The sequence below is a fragment of the Ochlerotatus camptorhynchus genome, unplaced genomic scaffold (genome assembly GCF_037179485.1).
Source record: "Ochlerotatus camptorhynchus isolate MF236.1 unplaced genomic scaffold, CSIRO-AGI_Acam_v1.1 ptg000244l, whole genome shotgun sequence".
Lineage (NCBI taxonomy): Eukaryota > Metazoa > Arthropoda > Insecta > Diptera > Culicidae > Ochlerotatus > Ochlerotatus camptorhynchus.
In genome coordinates this window covers 1,904,872-1,932,849 of record NW_027040734.1, presented here as the reverse complement: position 1 = coordinate 1,932,849, position 27,978 = coordinate 1,904,872, and the positions used below count along the sequence as shown (strand labels likewise).

General features: G+C 38.4%; 1 protein-coding gene across 1 annotated transcript; it reads right to left on the bottom strand.

The window, feature by feature from the left end:
• Nucleotides 1–285: 285 nt before the first annotated feature.
• LOC135704658 (U-scoloptoxin(01)-Cw1a) lies at nt 286–25,260 on the bottom strand. Its single transcript, XM_065226142.1, has 3 exons — nt 25,169–25,260; nt 590–784; nt 286–509 (listed from the first exon to the last, which is right to left on the bottom strand). The coding sequence occupies exons 1-3, from the start codon at nt 25,235–25,237 to the stop codon at nt 396–398; spliced, it is 378 nt and encodes a 125-aa protein (XP_065082214.1). The 5' UTR covers nt 25,238–25,260; the 3' UTR covers nt 286–395.
• Nucleotides 25,261–27,978: the final 2,718 nt, after the last annotated feature.

Sequence of the window (27,978 nt, the reverse complement as noted above, 5' to 3'; positions counted from 1 at the left end):
CCCAGACAATATCAGTTTCATTAACTAAACGAGTATGTGAAATTAAAGGTAAATTGTAAAATAAAAAAACGCAATATCAATATTGTTTCCAAGTCAGGGAGGATCAGCGAAATATTAAAACGCATTTTAAAGTACATGTTTTTACATTTTTATTATGTCACGTTCGTATTTACAAAAACAAACAAAAAAATTAACTTTATTAAATTTACCTATCAACACAAAAATCTCATTTATCTTCATTAGTTTTGTCAAGACAACACACTAAAAGGTATATCGGTAAGTCATTTCTCATAGTCACAAAAGATAAGGTAAATTTTAACGTCACTGTCTTCGCTAGATACGATTAAAACTTAACATCAATAAATTATAGGAATTTCGCAAATAATCGCACGCCATTATCCAGCTATCAGATTTCCTTCCACGTCCCGATAAAGTTCGTTATTGTTGTCGTACAATCCAACCGATCCACCGCAGTCCACGTTGGTCCACCAATCGCACACTCGGTGAGCCTGAAAAAAATAAACATCCCATTAGTTACAAATCTCTAAAAAATAGGATCAAGCATTCTGAAATCGTTCGGGTGAAATACTTGATTGAACACGGTTCCATTCGGGCACAGGAAGGAAAACATGTAGCCATTCGGGAGGCACCAGTGCCAGATCTGACAGCGCGTGTCCACGTCCGCGTAGTAGCCGGGTAGTTTGTCCGAACAGCGGAACGTCAGGCCGGAGGGAATCCTATCAAACGCCGGATAGTCTACGTCCGGTTCGTAGCCGAACACTTGCTGCGAGGAGAAAGAGGGGGAAATCAGCGGATTAGTTGAATTTAATCACATAATTTTTTTCTGAACCGTAAAATGGCGAAACTGCAGAAATTTGCGCGAACGAATCATTTATTTTACAAACACAAATTAATCACCATCATAGGCGAGGTCGATCGTCGACCAATACAAAGGAACCACCACAAATGACCGTCATAAACTGGTAATTTGTCTTACCCCTTACTGCTCCAAATCTACACACAAGACCCTAAATATGACGACCATACAGCGTGAACCAGCGATTCAACGGACCATGGGAAATACATTGTTGGGGCGTGAAATTCAAATGATGCCCCGGCGAAGCACGACACTTAATAACAGACTCAAGTTCATCCCTTGGAGCACTGTTTTTGCATTAGGGTGGTCCGAATATATAAATAAACGCTCTTTGAAAGTTGCAGTTCTTTTCATAGCACCACGCATAGCAGTTAGTAGAAAACAGTATCCTCTTTGGAAAATTTGATTGAAAATCTTGTAGATCAAATACCGAAGAAAAAGACTTCACTATTGATTGAGTGTGACCTCGTATTATTTTTCTTCTAATAAATTGTTAAAAATTTATAATAGTTTGATTTTACTTTGAACTTTGATGATCTAAATCATTCACATCATATGTAAGTAACGATTATTAGTTTGTTTGTTAAGTAATTAGTTACAATTAATAACTTTAGTGAGACACAGAATTCCCAACTACATAACCTCACTCTCTGGAGGCCTATTAAGTGGATAAGGCCCACTGTTTTGTAAGATTTGCAATTCAAATACAGTTTGCAAAATATTAAATTAAAAATTGTAACATTTCAGCTTTGAAGTGGATGGATGCAGTGGATGCATTTTCTTTGGCCTCCGGCGACATATATATATAGGCCCTAGCAGTTCGAGTAGCAGTTATAATGAAATCTTCATTAATGTATGGTAAACATCAATATTTACACAAAAGTTTAAAAATCAAAAACTCATTAATAATAAAATGTAATCAAGTTGATACTTATAGGGTGTCCCAAAAAGTATAAGCCCACTTTCTACTCACCGCCATTTCTACCCCGATGAAGTTTATCATCTGTTCATCGATGTGTCTTGCTGTTTACTTATTGCTCAACAAGTTTGTGTGCGCAAAGTGCATTTTTTTTTACAAAATCATCAAAATGCGAGGCATTTCCTCGAAAAGCACAAACAGATCATGCATAAATGGTGCACTATTCACAACCTATCAATAAGGAACATGTCGAAAATGGAGGAAGTAAGTATCGGAGCAGTCCAAACCGCCATCCGGAAGTTTGGCGAAGAAGTTACCTAAGAAGACACATCGGAATCTGGCCGTAAACCGGGACCGGTGGACCAAAAAGTGGACCAGAAGATCACCAAGCTTTCGCCAATAAGAAAAGTGCCTTTGTTCGATATTTGGCCAAAAAACTGAGAATATCGAAGAGCAACGCCTAACGTGCCAAGGCAAGAAACGGGCTGAAAACGTTCAGGAAGCAGAAGAAGCCAAAACGGAGTCAGAAACAAGCCGCATCCGTCAAATCGAGGGCTCGGAAGCTATATATAGCCTGCTGTGTGGAAAATTGGCGCGGACCATGGACGATGAAACAAACGTCAAATTTGACTACAAAACACTTCCGGGAGACCAATGTTACACAGTCCGTGGTGGTCAGGAAATTGACGATGCCGATAAGTCAATTTTTACCGAAAAATTTGGTGAGAAGACCATGGTTCGGTAAGCGATATGTGAGTGTGGCAAGTTGTCAAAGCCATTTTTGACGAAAGAGACGATGAACACTGAAATTTACGTTCGGGAGTGTTTGAATCGGCGTCTGCGGCCCATGATCCGTCAACATGATGGTCCAGTACTATTTTGATCCGACTACTCGAAAGAAACGGTAGCTTGGTACAAAGCAAACAATGTGCAACAAAGTACAGATTATAAATAGTCCCAATGATGTGTTGTAAAAAAAAGTACAGATTATACAGACTACATATACTACAGTTACAAACGAAAATAACAAGGAAAGCATTGTCAAGTTACTAAAAATGTATAAGTCTAAAATTTTACACACAGCGGCGCCGGTGGTGTAGTGGTAAGCGTGATTATCTCTCACCCCAGCAGGCCTGGGTTCAATCCCAGTCGGCGACGCCGGGATGTTCTGAGACATAGCTTTCTATTCCACACTAACTCTATCTACTACATTCTTCCCCTCTTCTACCCTCCTTAATTGAAGATCGGGAGCAATTTATCAACCCTCTCGGCGCATTTTATCAACCCTCTAGGGGGAATTTCTTCTACCCTCTCAGAGGAATGTCTTCTACCTTCTCGGAGAAATTTCTTCTATTTTCTCGGAAGGATTTCTCTTGGGAGAATTTCATCCACCCTCTCGGAGGAATTTCTTCAACCTTCTCGGAGGAATTTCTTCTGCCCTCTTGGGGGAATTTCATCTACCCTCTCGGAAAAATTTCATCTACCCTGTCGGTGGAGTTTTATCTACCCTCTCAGGGAGGGAAAGTAGCATCCTCGCAAGAAAGAGGATGGTTCTCATCTACCGAGTTGCGCCATTGTCGTGACTGGACCGAGGTTTCCAGCCACGGTCACGGTTCCATGAATCTGCCGCTCAGCTGGTAGTCCGATGTAGTAACCGGACCGAGGTTTACAGCCTCAGTCACGGTTCTACGAATCTGCTGCTCCCTCTGTTGGTCCGCTTGTGCCGCTTCTGCTCGTCGTCCACTCTCTCCACAGTCCGTCATAAGAATGCCGTCAACAAGCTTAGGTACCTCATATTTAAATCTCTAGCTCTATCGAAATTCCCAAACCGATCAGATTCCGTTTACATACGGTCTATCACGCTTCACGCTCACACGATTCTACTCGTTTCTATTGTACACTAACTCTATCTACTGCATACACCAATCAGCAAAGATGTCAATGCGATTTCGGAGAGAACGGCAGTCGGCGAGTGAGCGGATGCGCAGAAAAACTTTCAGATCGTCTGAAAACGTTAATCGTGGCCCTGTCATAACATGGTGAACGTATACCGGACTTTGCACAGAAACTTGCTGAGCGACAAGTACCCAAAGTTACTGTCAGTTAGCGCTCCGTGAGGTATGAATGAAACCATCTCAAAAGATTTCCACCGGATCCCTAGCCTATCAAGCTTAGCGACCGCAATTTCATGGTTTAGCTTAACGAAGACTGCCGTAAGATCTGTGTAAATAACGTCCGTTTGGGTCCGAGCAATCAAACTGTCTGTGATGTAAGACGTTTGGCACAGCAGGTTCGTAGTTGTGGAACGCCCAGCTATGAATTCGTGTTGATCTATACTTAGATATTGCTTGCAATGCGCATTTCGGGACTCTATGACAACCAATTCATAAAGTTTTGATACAGCACTCAGCGATGTGATTGCCCGGTAGTTGTTTACGACGCGTTTGCTTCCCTTTTTATGAACAGGAAACATATCCGCAGTCTTCCAGTAAGACGGAAAGATTCCGCTGGAAAGAGAGAGAGCTGGAATATGCGGCGCAGTGGATCTAAAAGACAAGTTATGTTCTTTTTAAGAATAATCGACGGAACACCATCGGGTTCCAGCCTTAGCTGAAGTCTTAAGTTTAGATGTTTAGATGCTGCTCTAGAAATCGTATCTGTAGTGGCGTCGACAACGCTAAGCGTTTGGTTGACCACATGAACATTACTGGTCGCGGAAGTAATGAGATTAGCTGAGAACAGGCTGCAAATGTTTTGTTGATTGCCAGCAGTTTCACCAATAAAAATCATGGAAGAGGGTAAGCCGACTTCCCTGCGTTGCTCATTTACGAAGTTCCAGAAGGATTTCGGGTGTGATTTTAGCCGCCGTTGAATCCTTCTTTGGTAGCTTTGAAAACAGAGACGACTTAACCGCTTATACTCGTGGTTGAGTCTGACATAGTAGCATTTCAGCGGCAGTGTGCGGAATTTAAATTTAAATAAATCTTCTGAGAGCAGCCTTCTTAGTTCTTTTCAACGAGCGAAGATCTTTCGTCATCCACGGGATATGGATGATCTTTTTTGAAAACTTGCCTGTCAATGACATATGCCAAGACGTGAGAAAAGGTTTGTGCAGCAATGTTGACGTGTACAGGATCTATAATATGCTCCGAATCTAGGTTAGATAGCACATGGACAATACTGCGATGGTCAGCTCTACGGAAGTCATATGACACTGCATTTGGAGTGCTGATTAAATCATGAAGAATATTATTTTCGATCACGATAACTAAAGCAGGGTGATGATGCACTTCCTTGACTAAAAGTTCGGGTGCAGTTGAGAGGAAAAAAGCTGTATCACGAGCACTCTCAAAGCAGAGATCCAGGGTTCATTCAACAGGCCATTGATTTGTGACAGAATTGCGGTGCTATAACTGTCCAGGAGCTGGATAGTTCCTACGTGGATAGATGATCGCTCGTGATCAGGAGAAAAGAAACCTACAGGAACAATAACTTCGTCGGAAGGGGCTGCTTTGTCTGAAGTGATCAAGACGGATCGACAATTCTTACATTCTAATAAAAAAAAACAGAAATTCACACGAACTTCAATCCAATAATGACAACGCATGGCGTACTCTAGTGGACTGAAACATTTTCACAATGCAGCAAACAATAGCCTATTAAGAATAAAAAAAACTGTATATTTTGGCCATATACCATTGCACAGTGGTCCAGAATGCATATTTAAGTGGAAGGATATGTTTTGAGCCTGAAATTGCAACTTATATTTATGATAATGAATTCTAGGGTGGTTCTTATTATCATTAAAATAAAAGATCTAACTTTTTTGTTTGAAGAAATTAAGGTATGCATTCTTCGGCAAAGTTATAGCTGAGCTAATTTCAAGCAACTTTGTAAAAAAAAACTTTGACATTAGAGTGGTCCTATTTTTTTTTTTTTTTTTAACTCTTTATTTGTTCCAAATTCAAAATAAATTACATTTAATTTTAACCTAGGTGCTCCAGTTACTGCAGTAACGTACCAGCCTTAATTGTTATGATATATATCTAAGTGTTTTTACATTGTTCATGTCTTGGCAATTCAGTATTTTAAACAGGTTTTTTAACCTGCATGTCAGTATAACAATTGATATATTAAAACTAAAAACTAAAACTAATCTTATCTAAGTATAAAGGGAATTAATCGTTGCAATTGAGGATTGCAACGACTTTTGCCTGAAATTATTAATTATTTTGTTGGACATTTGTGCTAAAGTCTCAACATTTGAAATTCTATGTACTTCGGTAGTACTGTACCAGGGAGGCAACTTCAAAATCATTTTCAGAATTTTGTTCTGAATCCTTTGAAGTGCTTTTTTCCTGGTAGTGCAACAACTAGACCATATTGGCACAGCGTAAAGCATGGCCGGTCTAAAAACTTGTTTAAATATTAGAAGTTTATTCGTCAGGCAAAGTTTGAATTTCCTGTTTATAAGAGGATGCAAACATTTTATATATTTGTTACATTTGGCTTGAATGCCCTCAATGTGATCTTTAAAAGTTAATTTTTGGTCAAGTATTAATCCAAGATATTTCACTTGGTTTGACCAGGAAATTGGAACTCCGTTCATAGTGACTATGTGACTACTACTAGGTTTCAAAAACGAAGCTCTAGGCTTATGTGGAAATATTATAAGTTGAGTTTTGGAAGCGTTGGGAGAAATCTTCCATTTTTGTAAATAAGAAGAGAACATATCTAAACTTTTCTGCAGTCTGCTGCAAATAACACGAATACTTCTTCCTTTAGCGGAAATGCCTGTGTCATCAGCGAACAAAGATTTGTGGCAACCCTGAGGCAAATCAGGGAGGTCCGAAGTGAAAATGTTATACAATATAGGCCCAAGAATGCTACCCTGAGGAACTCCTGCCCTAACAGGTAGTCGATTAGATTTGGAATTTTGATAATTTACCTGCAGAGTTCTGTCAGTTACATAATTTTGAACTAATTTCATAATATAAAGTGGAAAATTAAACTTTTTCAATTTAGCAATCAAACCTTCATGCCAAACACTGTCGAATGCTTTTTCTATGTCTAGAAGAGCAACTCCAGTTGAGTGGCTTTCAGATTTGTTTGAACGAATTAAATTGTTAACTCTTAAGAGTTGATGAGTAGTTGAATGCCCATGGCGAAATCCAAACTGCTCATCTGCAAAAATTGAGTTCGTATTGATGTGAAGCATCATTCTATTTAAAATTGTCTTTTCAAAAAGTTTACTTATTGAAGAAAGCAAACTTATTGGACGGTAGCTAGAAGCTTCAGCTGGGTTTTTATCCGGCTTCAAAATTGGAACAACTTTAGCATTTTTCCATTTATCAGGAAAGTATGCCAAATGGAAACATCTGTTAAATAATTTTACCAGGAAAGACAAGGTACTCTCTGAAAGTTTTTTGATGAGGATATAGAAAATTCCATCATCACCTGGAGCTTTCATATTTTGAAACTTTTTAGTTATAGACCTTACTTCATCCAAATCAGTCCCCCAGGAATCATCAAAAATATTTTCCCGAGAGAAAATATTCAGAAAATCCCGAGCAACCTGATTCTCAATAGGACTAGTAAGACCCAAACTGAAATTATGGGAACTCTCGAATTGCTTAGCAAGTATCTGAGCTTTTTCCAAATTTGTGATCAAAATTTTACCACCTTCTTTAAGCGCTGGAATTGGCTTTTGAGGTTTTTTCAAAATTTTTGTGAGTTTCCAAAAGGGTTTGGAACTCGGGTCTAATTTAGAAATATTATTTTCAAAAGTTTTGTTCCTCAGGGCAGAGAATCGCTTTTTAATTTGTTTTTGCAAATCCCGCCAGATAACTTTCATGGCAGGATCGCGTGTTCTTTGATATTGTCTCCTACGAACATTTTTAAGACGGATCAAGAGCTGAAGATCATCGTCTATTATAATTGAATCGAATTTAACCTCGCATTTTGGTACTGCGAAAGCTCTTGCTTCAACTATAGAAGTAGTCAGAGATTCAAGAGCATAATTAATTTCATCTTTGGTTTGCAAAGGAATGTTTGGATCGAAGTTATATTCCATAAATGTTCGATACTGCTCCCAATCAGCTCTATGGTAATTGAAAGTAGAGCTGTTGGGATTACGAATTATTTCTTGGGATATTTCAAAAGTTACTGGAAGGTGATCAGAACCGAAGTCAGCATGGGTAACCAGTTGGCTACAAAGTTGACATGAATCAGTTAAGACCAAATCAATAGTGGAGGGATTTCTTGCAGAAGAAAAGCATGTTGGGCTGTTTGGATATTGAATAGTGTAATAACCTGCAGAACAATCATCAAACAGAATATTACCATTGGAATTGCTTTGAGCATTATTCCATGAGCGGTGTTTTGCATTAAAATCACCAATAATGAAGAATTTAGACCTATGACGGGTAAGTTTCTGGAGGTCACCCTTGAGAAAATTCTTTTGCTGGCCTACGCATTGGAATGGCAAATAGGCAGCTATAAACGTAAGTTGTCCAAATTTTGTTTCAACAGAAACTCCCAAAGTTTCAAAAACTTTGGTTTCAAATGAAGAAAGAATTTTATGTTTGATTCGTCTATGAATAATGATGGCAACGCCACCACAGGGTCCATCAAGACGATCATTTCTATAAATCAAGTAATTTGCCTCCATCCTAACCTTATGGTCAGGTTTAAGGAACGTTTCAGTTATAACGGCAATATGCACGTTATGAACTCTCAAAAAGTTAAATAGCTCGTCTTCATTATCTTTAAGAGATCGAGCATTCCAATTTAAAATGTTTAATGCTTTAAAATCCATTACTGAATTTTAAAGTCATGACAATATTATTAGCAAATTTTACTCCAGTTTGAATAGCATCAAACATGGAGTTAGATTTAAGCATATCAGAAATCATGTCAATTAATGAATTCTGTAAAAATTCCATTTTAGGGGCAGTAATGCTTCCTAAGTCAAAATTATCAAAATTTCCGTTAGAACGTTGGTTAGTATTTTGATTTCTACCCGCTGCAATAGCAGCATAGGTAGCTCCATTAACTCGCTGAACATTGTTAGCAGCGAGGGGAGTAGGTACAGATGAAACATTTGAAGCAGGGGTGATATTTGTATGTACGGGTACGAATGTAGAATTTGTTCCTCGCTGACCGTTGTTAACAGCAGAGGAATTTGTACCTGGTCGGAAACGTGGAGCGTTTCCTACCTGTCGGTTAGAACGAGATTGTAGGATCGCTTTGCGAGTCTTACATTCCCAAAAATTGGATTTGTGGTTTTCACCACAATTTGAACATTTAAATTTCTTAGGATCTTCCTTCACAGGACAGTCGTCCTTTGCGTGAGAGGAATCACCACAATTCATGCATTTAGCTGGCATTTAGCAATTTTTAGTTCCGTGACCCCATCCCTGGCACTTACGGCACTGAGTGAGGTTTTGGAAATTTCCTCCAGTCTTCCTGAAGTGTTCCCACTTCACTCGGACATGGAGCATAAGGCTAGCTTTTTCTAAGGCCTTAAGGTTGTTTAGTTCACTAGACTTGAAGTGAACTAAATAAAAATCATTAGAAATCCCGTTGCGCGAATCGCCAGGACGGGATTTCATTTTCATTTTGATTACTTGGAGTGGCACAACTCCAAGAAATTTTCCCAGTTCATCTTTGATCTGATCCAGGGACTCACCACTGGGCAGTCCTTTCATGACAACCTTGAACACACGTTCAGTTTCGTAAGTAAAAAATTTGTGATGCTTCTCAGTAAGATACTTGAGAAGACATTTAAATCCGTCCAAAGTTTCAGCCAATACACGGCATTCACCCCGACGTCCAATTTGTAGAGAAAACTTAACTTTCATGAAGTTCAAAAGTTCCATGCGAAGAGCATGGAAATCGTAAGTGGTTATCACAATAGGGGGAATCTTTTCCTTCTTGGCATTAGACCGGGAAAGTTTACTAGAATTTTTCTTGGATGATGGATCATTCTCATCATCCGTGAGCAAATCAAATTGATTACTCAAATTAATTTCATCAGAAGGGGGGTCAAGAGTTTGCCCCTTTCTTTTGTGTTTAGGCGCCTTGGCGGCAGTAAATTTTTATCCAAATCGACTTCCAAGCATATTACTATAAGAATCTGAAGGATCGAAGAGGAATTTTCCAAATCGATATCCAAGAAGGATTACCTCGGATAGGGTCCAAACAAGGATCGAAGAGGAATAAGAGTTGAACAAGGTAGAAAATTTTTACAGGTTGAGCACTGAAAAGTGCTGTTTAAATTTGTTGTAGCTTTAGGTAGCAGTGACACTTCCTTAAGCAAAAAGCAAATAGATCCGCACGGCAAGAGAGCACGATGCGGACTTAGAGTGGTCCTATGAAAACCACCTTTAGCCGATAACTTCTTTATTACAAATTTCTCATGAAAGTCATCTTCTAGAGACTTATAAAATTCTTTAAGACGAATGTTTTACAAGTCAATTTGTTATCTATATCTCTCTGAATAGATTTCTCGCAAACGATCATTCAAACAAGCAAAGTAATAAAACCATAGGACCGATAAGATAATCTCCCATCTATGTGGTAATATTAATGTGTATGATTCAATTGTTATTAGCGAAATATTGCCGATGGAAGTCAAAAGCGACAGTTACGTTATATCGAGGTATAATCTGTATATATATAGTAAAAGTATGAATAAATTCAAAATGATTTTATACGAGTTCAAAAACTAACATACCTCTAATCTAATTATTGAGAATAGCATACGCCCTTTCAAATGCCGTAAAAAAACTTTTTTTTTGTATGCCCCAACCAGAGATATTAACATTTGAAAAGGGCATATTTTTAGTAGAAACACAGTAAATAACTCCTGATCGGCGGAATATATAGACAAGCTTTGTGCAGCAAAAATTTGTGCCTTCTAAAGATCACACCTTTGTTGAGAAATTTGAAAGAAGAAAACTAGAGCAAAACAACTGTTTTTTAGAGACACCCCAACTCAATTCAAGAAAATAGCTCTAAATTAGTCAATTTAAGAGATACAAAAGTTGCTTGAAATTAGCTCAGCTATTACTTTACCGAAAAATGTATACTTTAATTCCTTCAAACAAAAAAGTTAGATTTCTGATTTTAATGATAATAAGAACCACCCTAGAATTCATTGTCATAAAAATGAGGGCCTACCTATAAGGAACAACTTTGTAGATGAGACTTTTAGTCTAAAGATTCAATTTCAGGCTCAAAACATATCCTTCCACCTAAATCTGCATTCTGGACCACTGTGCCATTGGTCCACCCTATTTCATATGAATCATATGAAGTGTGGATAATCTGTAGAAGACGGCAATGGGAGGGTGTGCATAGCTTCATAATAACTTACTGGGCTAGATCACCAGCTATGACTAGATTTATGAGTACAAACAATGGGGGTAATGGGGTGCGATGTTCAACGTTGGAACAACAACATTTGAAGAAAATTTGGTGGGCTCTGTAGCTTCGTGGCTACCATTTCTGCTTACTGAGAAGAAGGTCGGGAGTTCGATCCTAGGACGGTCCCCATCCTTGCCATTTTTCACTCCTTATTCTATCCCCATTGCTATTATAAATCTGTTAGCAACGTTTACCGAACGTATCTTATGGCTTTACCTTCCCCACTTATAACAAACCTCTGAGCTCCCGTTACACTTATGAGAGGTCGTAGAGTTTTCTGCATGTCTCTTAAGTAAGTGTCCAACTAACAATCCTTCCCATCCCCAGCAGTTGCAAGGACGTGGTGGCCAGGAGAGTTGTCGATTGATGGAGATAATGCCACTTCCATCTGAGAGGCCGAGGTCAATCCCACATCTCGGTCAATACGGTAACAGATGGAGGCGGGAAACAATGGTCTAGGACTTGTACCACCTACGAATTTGTGCAACTTGCTTAAATTTAAAAAATAATAATTAAAGTACAACGTTTGTTGTAACTTTAGGACATAGAAATTTTAAATTATTGCAATCAAACGTATTGTTTTGAGCCGGAATGAAAATGGACTCCTGCGTAAGGATTTGTTTAATTTTGTCAATTCTTTCCTATGAATCCAACAAATTTGATTGACTGATTCACATCACACAAAGCCAATCGAGGAAACCAACGCGTAATTTGATGTTCGATTTCAACTGTTTATTTGATTCCCACAAAACTACAGTCAATTGCCACCGAGGCAAATCTACAAGCGGCAAAAATGCTTCCAATCATTCAATCATCGATCATTTTTGTACTGGCCACCAATGCCTAGCTGAGCGGCCAATAGTTGGTATCAAAGCATAATTGCAGCGCACTTAAATCGATACTCAAATGCACTTTTATTCAGCTGATTTTGTTCCTCCTCGTTTCGACTGTTTTCTAAATTGAAAATTAGTGGGTCTACTAGTTTGGCTGGGTTTCATCCTTTATTCGTGCTGAGCTATGGAGAGCAATCCCAACAAACTGGTAATGTAATAGGTTAGGTACTGATTGATGTTGCATCTTCACGACGTTCGCAACGATCAGCGAGTGAAAAACAAACAAATCGAGACATTCGACAGGCCCGATTACATCATCACAATGAGTTGGGCTACTTCTTTTGTGGAAGATCGTGGATCGATGGTGATGTATTTGGGCCAATTTTGCTCGACGCTACTCGTGCATAAATGACGTGTTCTGGGTGAAATTTTAAGTACGGAATCGTGCCGTGCTAGGCTTACATTTGCGGTAATTATCCTCGAGGAACGGTGGATTTTGTTGCTTGCATCAATTTATTCTGGAACTAGTGGCAATGTTCTGGTGATGCTATAATGCATTGTTGCGAGCATCGCTGAATTTGGCAATCGAGTGAATAAATTAAATATTTTTTCTTAGATGTCGTTTGTTTTCACCAAATGGCATCGTGAACCAGCACCGTACACTGAGGATTATCGTATTACATTAGGTGGTTCTTATACGTTTTTAGTCGCAGACTTAATAATATGAACGATCGAGGTTCAAATCCAGTCTGCTGCATTTTACACTTTTTTTTATGTGCGATAAGCTGACTTCTGAATTTCATTGCTTTGACTTATGAATTCTGTTTCATAGGTCAAACCATTGCCAACCTTGTGGCAAAAATTCATAACTGGATCTTATGGAAGTCTAGAAGTTTATATGCCCCAGTTCAGTGAGTGGGGGGTAAAAACGACCGTCACCACAAGGGTGAGTTTCAACTTTGAAACTTTTCCACGAAATTGATTCCATTGATAGTTAATGCAAGAGCGTAGCCAGAGATGGATAGTAGACTGATGCAAAATTTGAAATGTTCGCTCCACAGTCTTCAAACGGTTCCAAATCGGGTCCTGATTAGCATCTCAAAATTTAAAATCATTTGGTAAGAAACTGACTTAGCACAAACCATTTGAAATTTATATGAAAATTACTATGGGAAACCCAAACTTTTTGTTCACTGTCTTCTAGAATTTTTCCATATTGCGCTGTTAACAAGTTGTATCGCTTTTCTTATGGGAAATTTTCTCAGCTACAACTTTGCACAAGATCGTTTTTAAGCCAAGCGTCAAACTGGCATGATTAAGCAGCAGTATTGTGGGCAACACTGTATTCTGCAGTGTGACATAGTAGCCATGATATTTGTGACCTATTCAGTGCTGAGTTGCATCACGGTACTGACAGCCTTTAGATTGACAAAATATATTCCTACGGTTAATAATCAAAACAACTGAGAACCGTCTTTCCGTAAAACTTCTCACCAGTATGATGCAACAACCGTGAGATACCATTTTTTTGCTTTTCTCACTCATTCGCAATATCACTAACATCAATAATGTGGTACCATCATATCACAGAGGAAAAATTAACAGACATATAAATTGACCGTCATCTCAATTTCGAGCATAAATACGGTTATGACGGTCATTCCTCTTCCAAAATCCCGGATAAGGCGATAGCTGTGCTTTATCAAGGAAAATGTCTTAACAAAAATTATTATAGTGAGAATTCATATCTGCATTAACACGTACTACCTGCAGTCAAGAATGCTTATTCATGGATAGAGATTTTGCAGCTATTTATTTTTCCGGATACCGTGACGCTTGAGCTCGAATAATAAGGATGCTGACCGCATATCGTATCCACATTACCAAAACCTAAGTATCAAGGGATCCGGAAAACACTTAACTTATCAACTTTTAGCAAGAACAGGAAAATGAGGGAGCATAAATGTTCAACAGAGATGATCAGTGAGTGAATGATTTTGCTACTCTCTCCTTATCATTTAATCTTACTGTCATGGATGGCTTTGATGAAGACGGTCTAGTGAGGTAAAGGTGTTTCCAAATGTAGCATATCATTTTTGATATGTGACGGTTATATGAGGATGACCGTCAAGGTACAATAACCGTTATGATAATGCACAGCACTGGACCTATTCTACGTCCCAGAAAAATCAATGTTGCCTGCTGAACAGTTGATGGAGCATAATCATAAGACATCAGTGACTGGAATGTTCCTTACATTTAATCGAAAAGTGGTCTTGAACAAAGTTGTAGCTGAGAGAATTTTAATCAAGCGTGGCTATCATTTTCTTAAGCAGAGTGAACTGGTGAATTTTGAGATAGATATGATCAAAAATTTTGTTTTTCCCATAGTAATTCCTATACAGGTCGGACTCGATTATCCGGAGTATCGAATTTTTTTTCACTCCGGATAATCAAATCCTCCGTATAATCGAATCACAAAAAAATCAAATCTGCAATTAAAGAACGTATTTTTTTTTTTGTTATTTTATTTGGCGTAGCCAGAAAATATTTCTAGGGAAGCAAAAAATAAATTAGCTAATTACCCGCATAGAAAATAAACATTATTGGTACAGTTCAACCATTACCTACATTTTACCAGATTTGTTAACCTTAAACAAAAAGGTTCTGCTATTGTTTATGGAACATCAAAAAACATTACTTTCTAATGTTACAGTTACTAGTATGCTCCAGAAGCATTTTGTTATGGTCCCTTAATCATATTTAATTGTTTTAAAACGTTACAAACGGAAAACCTTCAAAAGAGCTAAATATACTCTATTCGAACGAAGCTCTGTACATTTGGTTTCTTCAGAAACGTGAATGCCATATCCCTGTTAGCCATGATATGTTGATGGTTCAGGCAGCGAAACTGTACGGAAAGTTGTACAACGATGAGAAGTTCAAAGGGAGCCGTGGATACATCGTGAATTTCATAAAACGACACAACATCAGGTTTCTGAAAATAACGGAAGAGAAACTTTCTAACAATGCTGCAACCGTTTATTCGTACATTGAACATTTTGCAACCATCGTTAGGCACCTATCTCCAAGCCAGATTTTCAACGCAGACGAGAGCGGGCTTTATTTCAAATGTACTCCTTCGTCAACATATCAATGGACGAATCATCAGCTCCAGGAAGAAAGGGGAACAAGGAGCGTGTGACGTTTATGCCTTGCGCAAATGCCGATGGTTCGTTTAAACTTCCGCTTATGATGATTGGAAAGTCAAAACGACCAAGAGCATTGAAGAACGTCCATGAGCTGCCCGTATACTATGCCTCGTCACAAAATGCCTGGATGACCCGGCAGTTATTTAAGGATTGGTTTTTTAAGGAGTTTGTTCCTAAGGTAACGGCATTTTTGGAAGGTGCTAAACTGCCGGTAAGGGCCGTCTTAGTGTTAGACAACTGTTCCGCACATTGCAGCGCCGCACAGAGGAGTAACTGGAACAAAAACCTGGCCAAAATAAGAAAACAAGATTTTCTTGATTTTTCATGCTTCTTTATTTTTTTTATATATTTCAATATATGTAGCATAAAGTAACAACGGAATAAAAACGTTACATTTTGTTTACAAATTTTGAGACGTGTTCAAAAACTGAAGAAATTCGAAGCTTCTTGTTTTCCAAAAAGTAACCATGTAATAATTACGCCTACCAGATATAAACAATTTGATCAAGAAACAAGTATTATAATAAAATGGGTACTTTGGGCTCTCTTCTAAAAAGTTATGAGATAAAAACCTTTAAATTTAAATAATGTCTTATTTTTTCAACAATATGAAAAAAATGTATTTTTTATGTTTTTTTGTGCTGTTTTAGACTTAAAAAAGTTGTAGAATCTTGGGCGATCAGATCATATAATCTATGGACGAATGAAAGTTCACGTTATTATAAACACATTGGCATTAGAATCTCGTCCTTGGTCGTCCGGATTGGCGATTGCGAGCCATTTGAAAATGGCATGTTTTGCATCATTTCGTGGGAAAATTTTATCCCATTATAAGGTCATACTTCCAGAAAACTTCCGTAACACAACGGTTTTCTGCAGATACCTATGACAAACTTACCGAGTACTACTTCTTTAATTTAGTACATCAATTGTGGTACTAGATTAAAATTGCACTTCAGTAAACTACTCTCGGTTGATACCCATGGCCAGCATTATTTTACTAATGTTGCTAAGGTTTTTAATCAAGTACCTCAATCGATGTACTAGCTTAAAGGAGTGTAACGCTAGAAAAACCGTGTGACATTAGTTTATCTTTATAATTTGTGTGTGTAGCAAGAGTAAGGTTTCTTTGCCTTGTAATTCAATGTTTATCACAGACCGTTTACCCCATAAAGTATTTCACTTTTGAGGTAGATACTGTAAATTTTGAAAATTAGCGAGTGCCATTTGGTTGTAAAACTCTCTCATACACACACACACACACACACACACACATTTACCCATTCGATTTTACATACACATAGGTTCGTTCAAGCTAAACTAGCAGAGCGTCATATCTGGCGATAACGAATGAAAATAAAGCAGAATCTGTGCACGGTAACCGCAAACTACTCAATATTGAATACAAAGATTATAACTTAACGAACGTAAAAAATCAAAAATTGTGTTATTAAAACTTTCGTTATTTTTTATTTTTTTTAGTACAGGGCAATGATTCTTGGATAGTTTCTTTACTCTTTTTTGTTAAATAATCCTTATATTAAGCAGAAGAATAAAAAAAAATCCTACTTTCAAAACCAATTACTTTTTTTATTCGTATGGATGATGAAAGGCCAGATATGCACTGCTAAGTAGATGGATTTCAAAAATTAAAGTTAACAGAAGTCTTAAAACCTATTAATATTAAATATTTGAATATATATTAGCAGAAAATTGCTCAAAACCAGTGAATATAATTTTGGCCAGGTTTTTGTTCCAGTTACTCCTCTGTGAGCCGACGAGCTTAGAACTGCAGATGGAGCAATCTCTACGATCTTTCTACCACCAAACACAACAGCCTTGTTGCAGCCAATGGACCAAAACGTCATCCAGATGGTCAAGTCCAACTACATGCAAAAACTTATGCGTGATGTTCTTGGACGCCAAGGAGAATTCGATGACATGGTCAAGAGAATCAACATCCAGGATGCTATGTTTTGGGTAGCCGAGGCTTGGGACGAGGTACTGGCTGATTCCATTGCCAAGTCATGGAAAATTCTGTACACAGAACCAGAATTCGATAATGAAGATGACACCCCGTTGGCGGTTGTACGAGAACGCTTACTTTCGATTCAGCAGAAATTGATGGACAATACCGTACACGAAGAGGACGTGGAGTTTGACGTCCTGAACGACGATGATATTGTGAACATCGTTTTGCACCCGAACACATCGTTCTACGATGGCGAAAATACGTTTTCAACTGTCGAGGGAGCAAATGCTTCATTAGTTTTGGAACCACACCAGGTTGATGTAGATGACGAATCGGGTAATTGTAATTGCTAGGACAGAGGAAAACGGACTTCGATTGGAAACACAGTTCCTGCTGCGAGAAGTACGTAGATATGTTCTAGAGAAAATAATTGATTCACAGAATGTAATTGTTTGATTTTTATATCTCTTGCTTTGTTACTCACTAATCAAGAAGTTGTTTTTCCTGAAAGAAATTGATTTACTGAACGTAAACGTTTAATTTTTTTATTCATGCTTTGTTACTGGACGAATGAATTTGTTTTATTCTTAAATAAACAATAAGTTGCCTGACAAGTTTTACTAGTTTATTTAACCATGATTATTGTATTGAAAAAATCGCGAAGTTCTAAGACCAATTTCATTAATTGGCCACTTTTACGGTTGTTCCGGATCTTCCAGAGGCTCACCCTGTGGTGTTCAGAGTCCATATTCTGAATATAATTCTCGAAGAATGTCACTATTGAGTCCTGCAATCAATAAAATACCATCAACGAGTGTAGAAAACAGTTCACCTCAAACGATACTAATTGAATTCTACAGGCTGACAAAATCGGGTCACCACTGTATTCAAATTATGAATGAATATAAAATAAATATATTCATTTGAATTAATTAATTTTCATATAAACTGCAGATAACCGAGTTTCAATATACAAAACAACCCCTTTTTCAGCCCTCTTAGCCACATCCAATATTGTTAAAATAATCATATTTTATATTTGAATATATATATAATATATATATAATATATATATAATATATATATAATATATATATATAATATATATATTATTTCATAAGTCTGCATAAAAACTAAAAAAAAAACGCAAAAAAAAATACTCCGGATAATCGAGTCTTAAATTCCGGATAATCGAACCCCAGATAATCGAGTCTCCGGATAATCGAGTCCGACCTGTATAAACTTCAAATGGTTTGTGCCAAGTCAGTTTCTTACTAAACAAGTTCAAATTTTGGGAGCCTAATCAGGATCCAATTTGTAACCGTTTGAGCACTGTTGAGCGAAAATTTCAAATTTTGCATCAGTCTAATGGACAGGCGAGAAGGTGAATGCTCGCTACTAATTCAGTAACAACATTCTGTTTTTGTTTTGTTTCTGTTTGACATGGGTGTTGTAAGCTGCGGCTTACATACCAGCCTATAGCTGGCCCGATTTTCCCCGGCGGGGTGGCTACGAGCAGAGTACTTCCCCCAAAGACGTTCGGATTTTGGGGCGTTAACTATAAAAAAATAGAAAGAAAAATGCAATTTAAGACGTCTGTTGACTAATCTGAGATGGCATACTTGGCCAAAAATAGGGGAAATGACGGCTTCGGCATGACAGACTATTTTCGGCAACCCAAATTGAAACACTATTTTCACTGGATTTTCTTACGAAAACACTTCGCTGAATGCATGCAAACGATTATTTATGCTTTCAGCTTCAATTTGAAAATATTTTACCACTGAGAAAAAGCAATCTAGCAGGGTTTTCTTGAAATGAAACACACGCACTACAAATTGTAGCTGATTTCGAGTTGCCGATAATAGAACAGCAGATTTACATGCAGTTCAAATGGAACGGTTGCCGAAGAAAAACTGGTTGCCGACAATACTCTCTCTCACTAGAGAAGATTGGAGCTTTGTAAAAGCGTTTCAAAACAGTTTTTGACAATTCTTTCGACTGAAATTGTTAGAGCAGCTGGCAGCAAATGTTTTTAAACAAACCAATACTGCATATGTGTGCGTTTCATAGAGAAAAAGGCTATAGAAAGAAGGTCGCTGCTTAGGTTGCCGAGAATACGTAAATTCCCCTATCTAAGCTTGATCTCGTGAAGGGTTTTGTCAAACCCCACGTGGAGAAGGTTTTCATGCGTCTTCTCGATTATTTCGTGGCGGCACTCCGGTACGGGAATCAGTTTCCAACTGAACCGCGAGTCGCAGAGAAATTCCTCGGTCTTGACGTACTTGTACAGTTGCCCACTTTCGACCTTAAAGTCACAATAATCTTCAGGATTATCGATTACTTTGGATTTTAGATCGCAATACCAATCAGACTTGGTCACTGCCGAGATTTCAACCACGGCACGGGAAAATGCGTCTGGTACAACATTGTCTTTCCCCTTACGATGTTCTATGGTCATATCGTAGAGTTGGACCTTCAAGCTTCAGCGGCTCAGGCGTGAACCAGTCTTCCACTTGGTTTGCATTATCCAAGTAATCGCTGAGTTATCTGTGGCTAGTCGAAAGTGGTAACCTTCCAAAAAGCCACGAAAGTTTTCTAACGCCAACACTACCGCAAGCCCTTCCTTTTCGGCTCCATGGTAGTTGCGGTTTCTCACCATCGGGATGCCTTTGTGCAAGCACGGCTGCCACTGCGGTGTCGCTAGCATCAGTTTGGAGGATGAATTCTTTAGAAAAATCCTGTGATACCAAAATTGGAGGAGTGACCAACATTTCCTAGATTTCATGGAACGCTTTTTCTGCCTAGGAGTTCCAGCTAATGGTCTTGGATTTGGTTTTAAGTAGATCGGTTAAAGGCACTGTCACCTCACTATACCGATCGATAAAGCGGCGATAGTATCCGCACATACCTAAGAACCGACGCAACTTCGTGATTGTGATCGGTCTCTCGTAGTCCAGGATGGGTTGAATTTTCTCGGGAATGAACTTCATCCTGTTGCGAGATAGGAAATATCCAAGAATATTTTTAGCTGTGGAACTCCAAAACGGGATTTTTTCCAAATTAATGGTTAGGTTGGCTTTGCTAAGACAGTCGGCCACCTCTTTAAGCAACTGTACGTGGTGCTCGAAGGTTTCGCTGACGATGATTATATCATCAAGATAAACGAAGACGAAGGACTCCAGCTTTCCACGACCTAGCACTTGGTCCATTAACCTGGCTGGCCCGAATGGCAGTCGGGTAAACTGGAACATACTTCGACTGAAGGCCGTATACTTCCGACAGTCCTTAGCCAATGTGACCTGGAGGAAAGCCTCCTTTAAATCAACAGTTGATAGGAGCCTGGGTTTTGGCAGACTGTCCAGTATACGACCTGGATGCGGGAGCGGATATGCATCACGTACTGTGCGCTCGTTGAGAGGTCTTGCGTCTAAGCAAAGGTGAATAGAGTCATCAGGTTTTGTCACGGCGACTATATTCAGTGACTAATCTAAATCCGACTCTTCTATGATTCCCATCGAACACCGTCTGTATACCTCACTCCATACCTTCGCTAATTTATGTGGACTCATCTTATAGGGATACCGAAGTACTGGATCCTTACCTTGGAATTCTTCCTTTATTATAATATTGTGCTCAGTTAATGTGGTGGTATTCAATCTACCCGGTGTAACGCCCTGAAAGAGGGCCTTTACTTCTTCTATTCTTCTATATTCATCATCCATAACCTGATCAACACAGGGATTTACCAGAGCCTAGTCATGTAATTCCGGAGTAATTCCGAAGGTTCGCCAAAAGTCCATTCCCAACAGACAGTTCACACTTTAATTTTCGACCACTAGAGTACAGACGACCTTTGTCTTGCCTGAAACTGCATTGAATTTGGTGTTAGCAAAGTGGAAAGACAACTTGGAGCATAAAGATACGATTGTTGCTGTTTTTTTGGATCTGAAACGCGCTTTTGAAACAATTTCTAGGCCCTTTGGAATTACGAGTACTGCATATAAATGGTTTGAAAGCCATTTGTCTGACAGAACTCAAAGGACTGTTTTTAATGATTCTGTTTCCAGTCCCGTGGGGAACAACCTTGGAGTGCCCTAGGGAAGTGTATTAGGGCCCCTTTTATTTATTATGTATATTAATGAATTGCGACGTGTTTTACGGTTTTGCGACATTAATCTTTTTGCAGATGATACTGTGTTATTCATTGCAGCTAAGGATTTAGAAGTTTCCGTCTCACACTTGAATTAAGATTTGCAGTATCTAAGTAGATGGTTGAAGTGTAAGCAGTTAAAATTGAATACAAGTAAAACTAAATTTATGGTAATTTCGCCGAATCGATTAAATGAGAACGTCTCTGTTGTAATTGATGATGAGACTATTGATCGCGTTCAGAAGATTAAATATCTTGGCGTGATTATTGATGACAAACTTAAGTTCAACTCTCACATTGACAATGTCATCAAGAAAATTGCCAAGAAGTATGGAATTCTATGTCGATTGAAAAACGATTTAACTATTGCCAGTAAAATACAGCTATACGAATCAATCATCTCTCCTCATCTAGACTTTTGCCCTTCCATTTTATTTCTGGCCAATGCAACACAAATATCGAGATTACAGCGCTTGCAGAATAAAATAATGCGTTTGATTTTGAGATGTAATAGATTCACTTCCTCAACTTTGATGTTAGACGCCTTACAATGGTTGTCGGTGAAGCAAAGAATTGTATATTTGACTATGGTGTTCATTTTTAAAGTAGTTGACGGTTTGCTGCCTCGATATTTGTGTGATCGAATTGAAAGAGGAAGTGACTATCATAGATATAATACTAGAAACGCGGTTGAAATAAGAACACCACGTTTCTTGACTTGTGCTTCACAAAATTCATTATATTATAAAGGAATAAATGTTTTCAATTCGATGCCTAGACATATCAAACGTTCAGCAACACTTACCGAATTTAAAAGACACTGCATTTCACACGTTAAAACTGTCTTTTGAACAGCTATCCAGTGATTTTTTTTTTATGAACTGACAAATTATGTATCTTGACGGAGATATCTCTAACGGATTATTTTATATGGATAGCTGTTATAACGACTTTTTAATATTAATATATTTCCTTATTGTAGCACTGAAAAAACTATTTTGTTCGCCACGATGGTTATGATGGATTTTTGATATTTGATTTAATAGTAGTAGTAAAAAATAGTAGTCTACAAAGGTTTGAGCCTCGTGCGCATATTACGGATATAGAGGACTGAATTTAACATTTGATAAAAAAAAAAATATGAAATTTTGAAGCTTATTTGGAAGATACCTTGAGTTAGTAGTTAGTTTTCTGGAAAATGTTGGGGGTTAGTGATCATTCCTGACATTGCTGAAAATTATGATAGCATCAGATTGCGGGGTTACTAGTGTAATAGGATGCTTTGTTGATTGTTCATTAACTCTAGATTGCTTGTAATACTTATGAATATTTTAGGTGGACAAAAAGGCGAACTAAGAGGTGGACGCCTGAGCTTTTCCACATTTATATCGCTGTGAAGCAACTGTAAACTCTAGAGGGAATTTATATCTGTAACTGAAACCAGTTCGATTTTGTTTGCCAACCTGGTTAAAATGTCATATTTAATTATCTTAAAGATAAATCGTCCAGCTCAAACCTTTGTAGGGGTAAGAGGTGGGACCATCATCATCATCATCATCAAATCGACTTCCAAGCAGATTACTATAAGAATCTGAAAGATCGAAGAGGAAATTTCCAAATCCATATCCAAGCAGGATTACCTTGGGTAGGGTTCAAACAAGGATCGAAGAGGAATAAGAGTCGAACAAAGTAGACAATTTGCTTGTATATTGAGCACTGAAAAGTGCTGTTTAAATTTGTTGTAGCTTAAGGTAGTAGTAACACTTCCTTCAGCAAAAAGCAAATAGATCCGCACGGCAAGAGAGCACGATGCGGACTGATCGCCCTGCTAGTGACCATGCTGACCTAATGATCCAGCATCTGATTATCTTACTTCATTCGGGAGTTCTTTGCTGATTATCTTAACATGAATTTAAATTTAGATCAATGCTCACACTTAGAAATGATTACCGAACAATCAACAGCTGAACTGTGCGGTAAAAACAGGCTTTTTAATTCATTTGTTTTAAAGCTTAAAAATAAGGCAAACTTCACTAAAATGCCAAGGCACGATTATTTAAACAAGGCTGACAGTGTTTTGAATTTGAATTGTAGTAAAATTGCTTTTGAAAGTTCGCTAAAAAATTACCGAAGTCGATAATAAGTTCTACGTTTCAATTGATGATAGACAAATATTCAACTACGACTCCTCTAGAGTCAAGCGAAAGTGACCTTGAGCCGTGAAAAAACGTATCATTGTCGGATCGTACTCTGTCCGTGTGTTCTACATATTTATCGCTGCCTGTGCTGTACACCAAGCCCATTATTGGTCGGAAAAGGATGAAAGCTCTGATATTGTTGAACTGCCGAACTATTAATTATAGTCACGAATCCTGGCAGTCAATGGACGTGTGTGTACTTTCACTCCGAAAAAAAAAAAATCTCCATTGAACATCCAACATCCAATCGTCCGATACAGCCACACCAAGAAGAAGCGACCAAAAGAGTACTCCATTTGAAGCTCGGAAAAGTTGATGACCAAGCAGACCAGTTTTGGTGAAATCATTCCATTTGTATCTATAAATAAGGAATTTGATGTACATTGGAGGCATTTGGTGAGATCCTTCAATTATACTATATTATATAAACCATTAATTCCATCACCTATGATTGTTAAATTCACTCTTGCATAACTCAGAGCGTTTGGTACGGTATTTCCACGTAGCGCTGCTTAAATATATTTATTCAAACTAGAATCATTTCACAGAATCATCTTTGCGGCAAATGCAACGCAATAGGCCTGGCCGTTTTGATGTTTGTGTAACATCTCAGATATGCTGCAAACACCAATGTTGACAAGACAAATGATTAGGCGTTATCTAACCTAATCATTTTCCATTGCGTTTGTATAAGATTTGATTAGATTAGATTAGAAGTCGGTACTAATTTCTAAGTGTGTTCAATAGAAGATTTGAAACGCGTGAGTGGGCGACGTGGGTTTGATAGCTCTATCGAAAAACAAAAAAATAAAATCAAAATAAAGTATGATCCATTTTTCTGAGCTCATGCCACCCCAGCAAAATAAATCAAGGTTGCAAATACTCATTTCAGCTAAAATAATGTTTTTCGGAATAATAAAACCAAAAGATGGTATGATGACATGTTTTACTTATATGTTACAAGAAGTGGTTACAAATTATGCGTTTGAAACATAAAACCTGTAAATTTTGCTTTCTATGAGTCACAATCAGCGATTTGCTGATCGCTGAGTGAGTGAGTGAGTGTGTGAAAAATCGCTGATTGTGACTCTGATGAAGTGAAATAAACAGGTTTAATATGCCAAACACATTCTTTGCAAGCTCTTCTTGTATCTTACCAATTCAAAATATGATCATAGCATCTAATTATTTCATAATTAAAAAAAAAACATTGTTTTAGCTGAAATGAGTATTTGCAACCTTAAAATAAATTACCAAAACTGCTCTAGATATGCTAAATCGATTGCTAAATAATTAATGCCAGTTGTTCATATCTTGATGGAGACTTTTCGTAACAAAGTTTATAAAACCATCTCAAGAAGTATACCATAATTTGGGAGGAATGGAACGACGAAATCATTTTCAGATTAGCTTTCAGATGTTCAATTCCCACCATCTACATTGTTTGACATTGTTTATCTTCCATTTGGGCCCAAATGTATGCAACTAGATCTAAACCGCCTTAACTAGACAATTATCTGAAAATCTACAGTGTCCCACCGAAACCATTTTCAATATATCAATAAATGCAATTACCGCGCTGATTTGCTGGGTCCTGAGCAGGTACATTCCAAACACTGACACAATGGCGATGTACTTCCACATGGTGGCGCTGTGCAGTCTTTGTCCCAGTTTCACGGTCACGTTCCAACGAAATGAATATTTGAGTTGAGTTCCTTCTGCTTCTTCTTTTCTCTCTCTCTTTCACCGGTTGACTTTAACGATTTTCCACGGGGTAAACTTCCTCCCAACAGTCGCCACACTTTGATCCTAGCCGAATGCACTATATCATTAACGTTTTCTTCGCCTGTAAGCGCAAACAGGAAGTTCGCAGTTAAATTGAACTAACACACGTTCCAAATTCCTATTCGTTTTGTGCAAATTCACTTTGGTTCCTCATGTGGTCTTATGTACAAACAACTCCGCGCAATAAATTTATGTAATAATTAAACTTCAACTTTAAAGTATTTTCTATTCGCTGGATGATGCTTCTTCGGTACTCAATCTTCACACTAGTTTTTTTTTTCAGCGTTTGGTTTCAGTTCCCGTCGTCTCAGCAGCCGCAACAACAATACCACAACAACAGCACGAACAATTATGCTTTTGTGCGTTGCTGCCTGTTTCTGCTTCCACCGATTAAGATTATCTTTTCGTGCGGTGCGATCCAATCAGCATCTCATTTGCACAATTTTCATCTTCAGATAGGCACACTCACACCCAGCGTCAGTCTTCTCTTCCGATGTCAATCAGCTGCCTCACTCACTTTTAGACCACAATTGCCGCCGCCGTCGTCTGCTGAACTAAAAGAGTCCACCACTTAGCACAATGGTCAATGTAATTTTTCCTCCCAGTCACACACCCCAATAACAAGGCTGGTCCGACTGATTGATTGATTGATTGATGAGCTGCTCCCGTTCGATGAAACGTAACACTCTCGATGCAAACCTCACTCCAATGTTGATGGTTCAGATTCTTTTGAGATCGGATGATGCGCGAATATCAACAAGCGAGCATAAAACCAACCCCGGCGAGATTAGCAGATCAAATGAACATGCAGCTCGGTACGGTGGAGGGATTTATACATTAACACCCCACTGACTAACGGACTGACTAGCAGCACAGGGAGGGTTTCGCTCGGGTCGGTAGGCTCCCACGCGCACGATGGAGATTTTCCGCCGAATGAATAATTCGGGGGGGGGGGGGGTGAATCCGGCAAAGCCGGCATTGTTTGCCTTGCCTCCCGTTCGGAGATTTTTGGCAACGGCCGCCGCCGCGCGTTCGTTGGAAAATTCGTAAACTGTTCAAGGTCGTCGATGCGATGCGATGACATTTGCAGCGCCAAATCGGATCGCTGTCATCCAGCTGAAGAAATGGGATTGCCGCGTGTGTGGATGGGAAAATTGGTGCCTGGGATTGCCTTTCTCGAATACCTGCTTCTTCTTTTGGTATTATTACGTCTCTACTGGTACTTTACCTCAACTTAGTGTTATTTTAACACTTCCACAGTTGCTATTTGAGCGCTTTTTAAGCCTGTACCATTTTTGCATTAGTGTTATTGTGCACTAATGCAAAAGAACGTAAGAATTACATAAGAACCACTTATTAATTTTAGTCATAAGAAATCGGTATAAATTTCACACGTGCCCCGTAAGCTCAACGTCCATGGTTCGGTTTCAGTCTGATCCGATTTATTATTTGTTTGTTAGCATTATTTTTTATAAGGCAAATCAATTAAATCCATACTGATTTTTTGTGGCTAAAATTCATAAGGGTTTCTTATGGAATTCATACGTTCTTTTGCCTGTGTGCATGTGTCGTTCATAAGTCGAGCCTTATGCAATTATTAAGTTTATTTGCCTCAGTGAGGGCAGTCGAGAACATTTTTTCATCCCGAGAAATTCCAAGACCGGAACATGAATCGAACCCTGCCGCCTCCAGTATGGTCTGGCTTTAAGCTGTGCCTTTACCGACTGAGCTAAAAAATGCCCTAACCTAGAGATCCTGAAATGCTAAATTAAGCTCTGGTACTATCTTCGGTTCCAAGCTAATCGATGCACCCTCGAAACATAGGATAATCTACGAACTCCTCATTTTATCTTTCAAACTTTAATAGCGAATCAAAACAAACATTGTGTAATACTAGAATTTCGACTAGAATGGGGTACGTTTATAGATTTACTTGGGATCAATAGGCTAGTCAAGTAGTGAGCTAATTTAAAATCGTTAGTTTCCACCGGTTGGTAGGACCGCGGTTGGTCGGTATAATTGTTTTGCGCTTAGTACTTTTATTTGTTTAAAATCTATACACTTAAAATGCCGCGGGGAACACCAAGTTTTCTTCTTTCCCGGAGAGAACAGGGGGCACCCATCGGTTAGCGCGGTGACGATTTTCCTAATTTGCGATGAGCCGGATCTTTATCCGTTTGCCACTCAACATCCACATTTTTGTCTACGCGGATGACGTGCTAATTGTGGCAGGGGGTAACTCACTCTGCCACCTTGTCACTGTGCTGATTGTTTTTCTTGTGTGTTTTTGGGGTTTTCAGGGTGTTTCTGTGTCGAACAAGCTGTCAAAACGCCAAGTGCAACATACAATGTTTACTGGCAACCATGCTCAGTGTTGCCAGATATACTGATTTATCGGTGTTTATACCGATTTCCAAACTAGATACCGATACACAGATAAGGTTCCTCAGAATACCGATTTTTAAGATTTTATACAGATTTAAACTGTTTTTTTAAATAATCAAAATTATTATTGCCTGCCCGTGCTCGAATTTCGGAGACAATTTTTGTGAGAGACTTGTATCTTTTTGAATACCTCATATTTTTTGAGCCTTCAGAAT

What these genes read in the sequence shown, in the direction of transcription:
- LOC135704658 (XM_065226142.1), bottom strand. Translation starts at nt 25,237, where the DNA reads ATGTGGAAGTACATCGCCATTGTGTCAGTGTTTGGAATGTACCTGCTC. An exon ending in GGACCCAGCAAATCAGCGCG is followed by an intron (nt 785 to 25,168) that starts GTAATTGCATTT and finishes TTCTCCTCGCAG; the next exon opens with CAAGTGTTCGGCTACGAACC. An exon ending in ATGGAACCGTGTTCAATCAA is followed by an intron (nt 510 to 589) that starts GTATTTCACCCG and finishes TATTTTTTTCAG; the next exon opens with GCTCACCGAGTGTGCGATTG.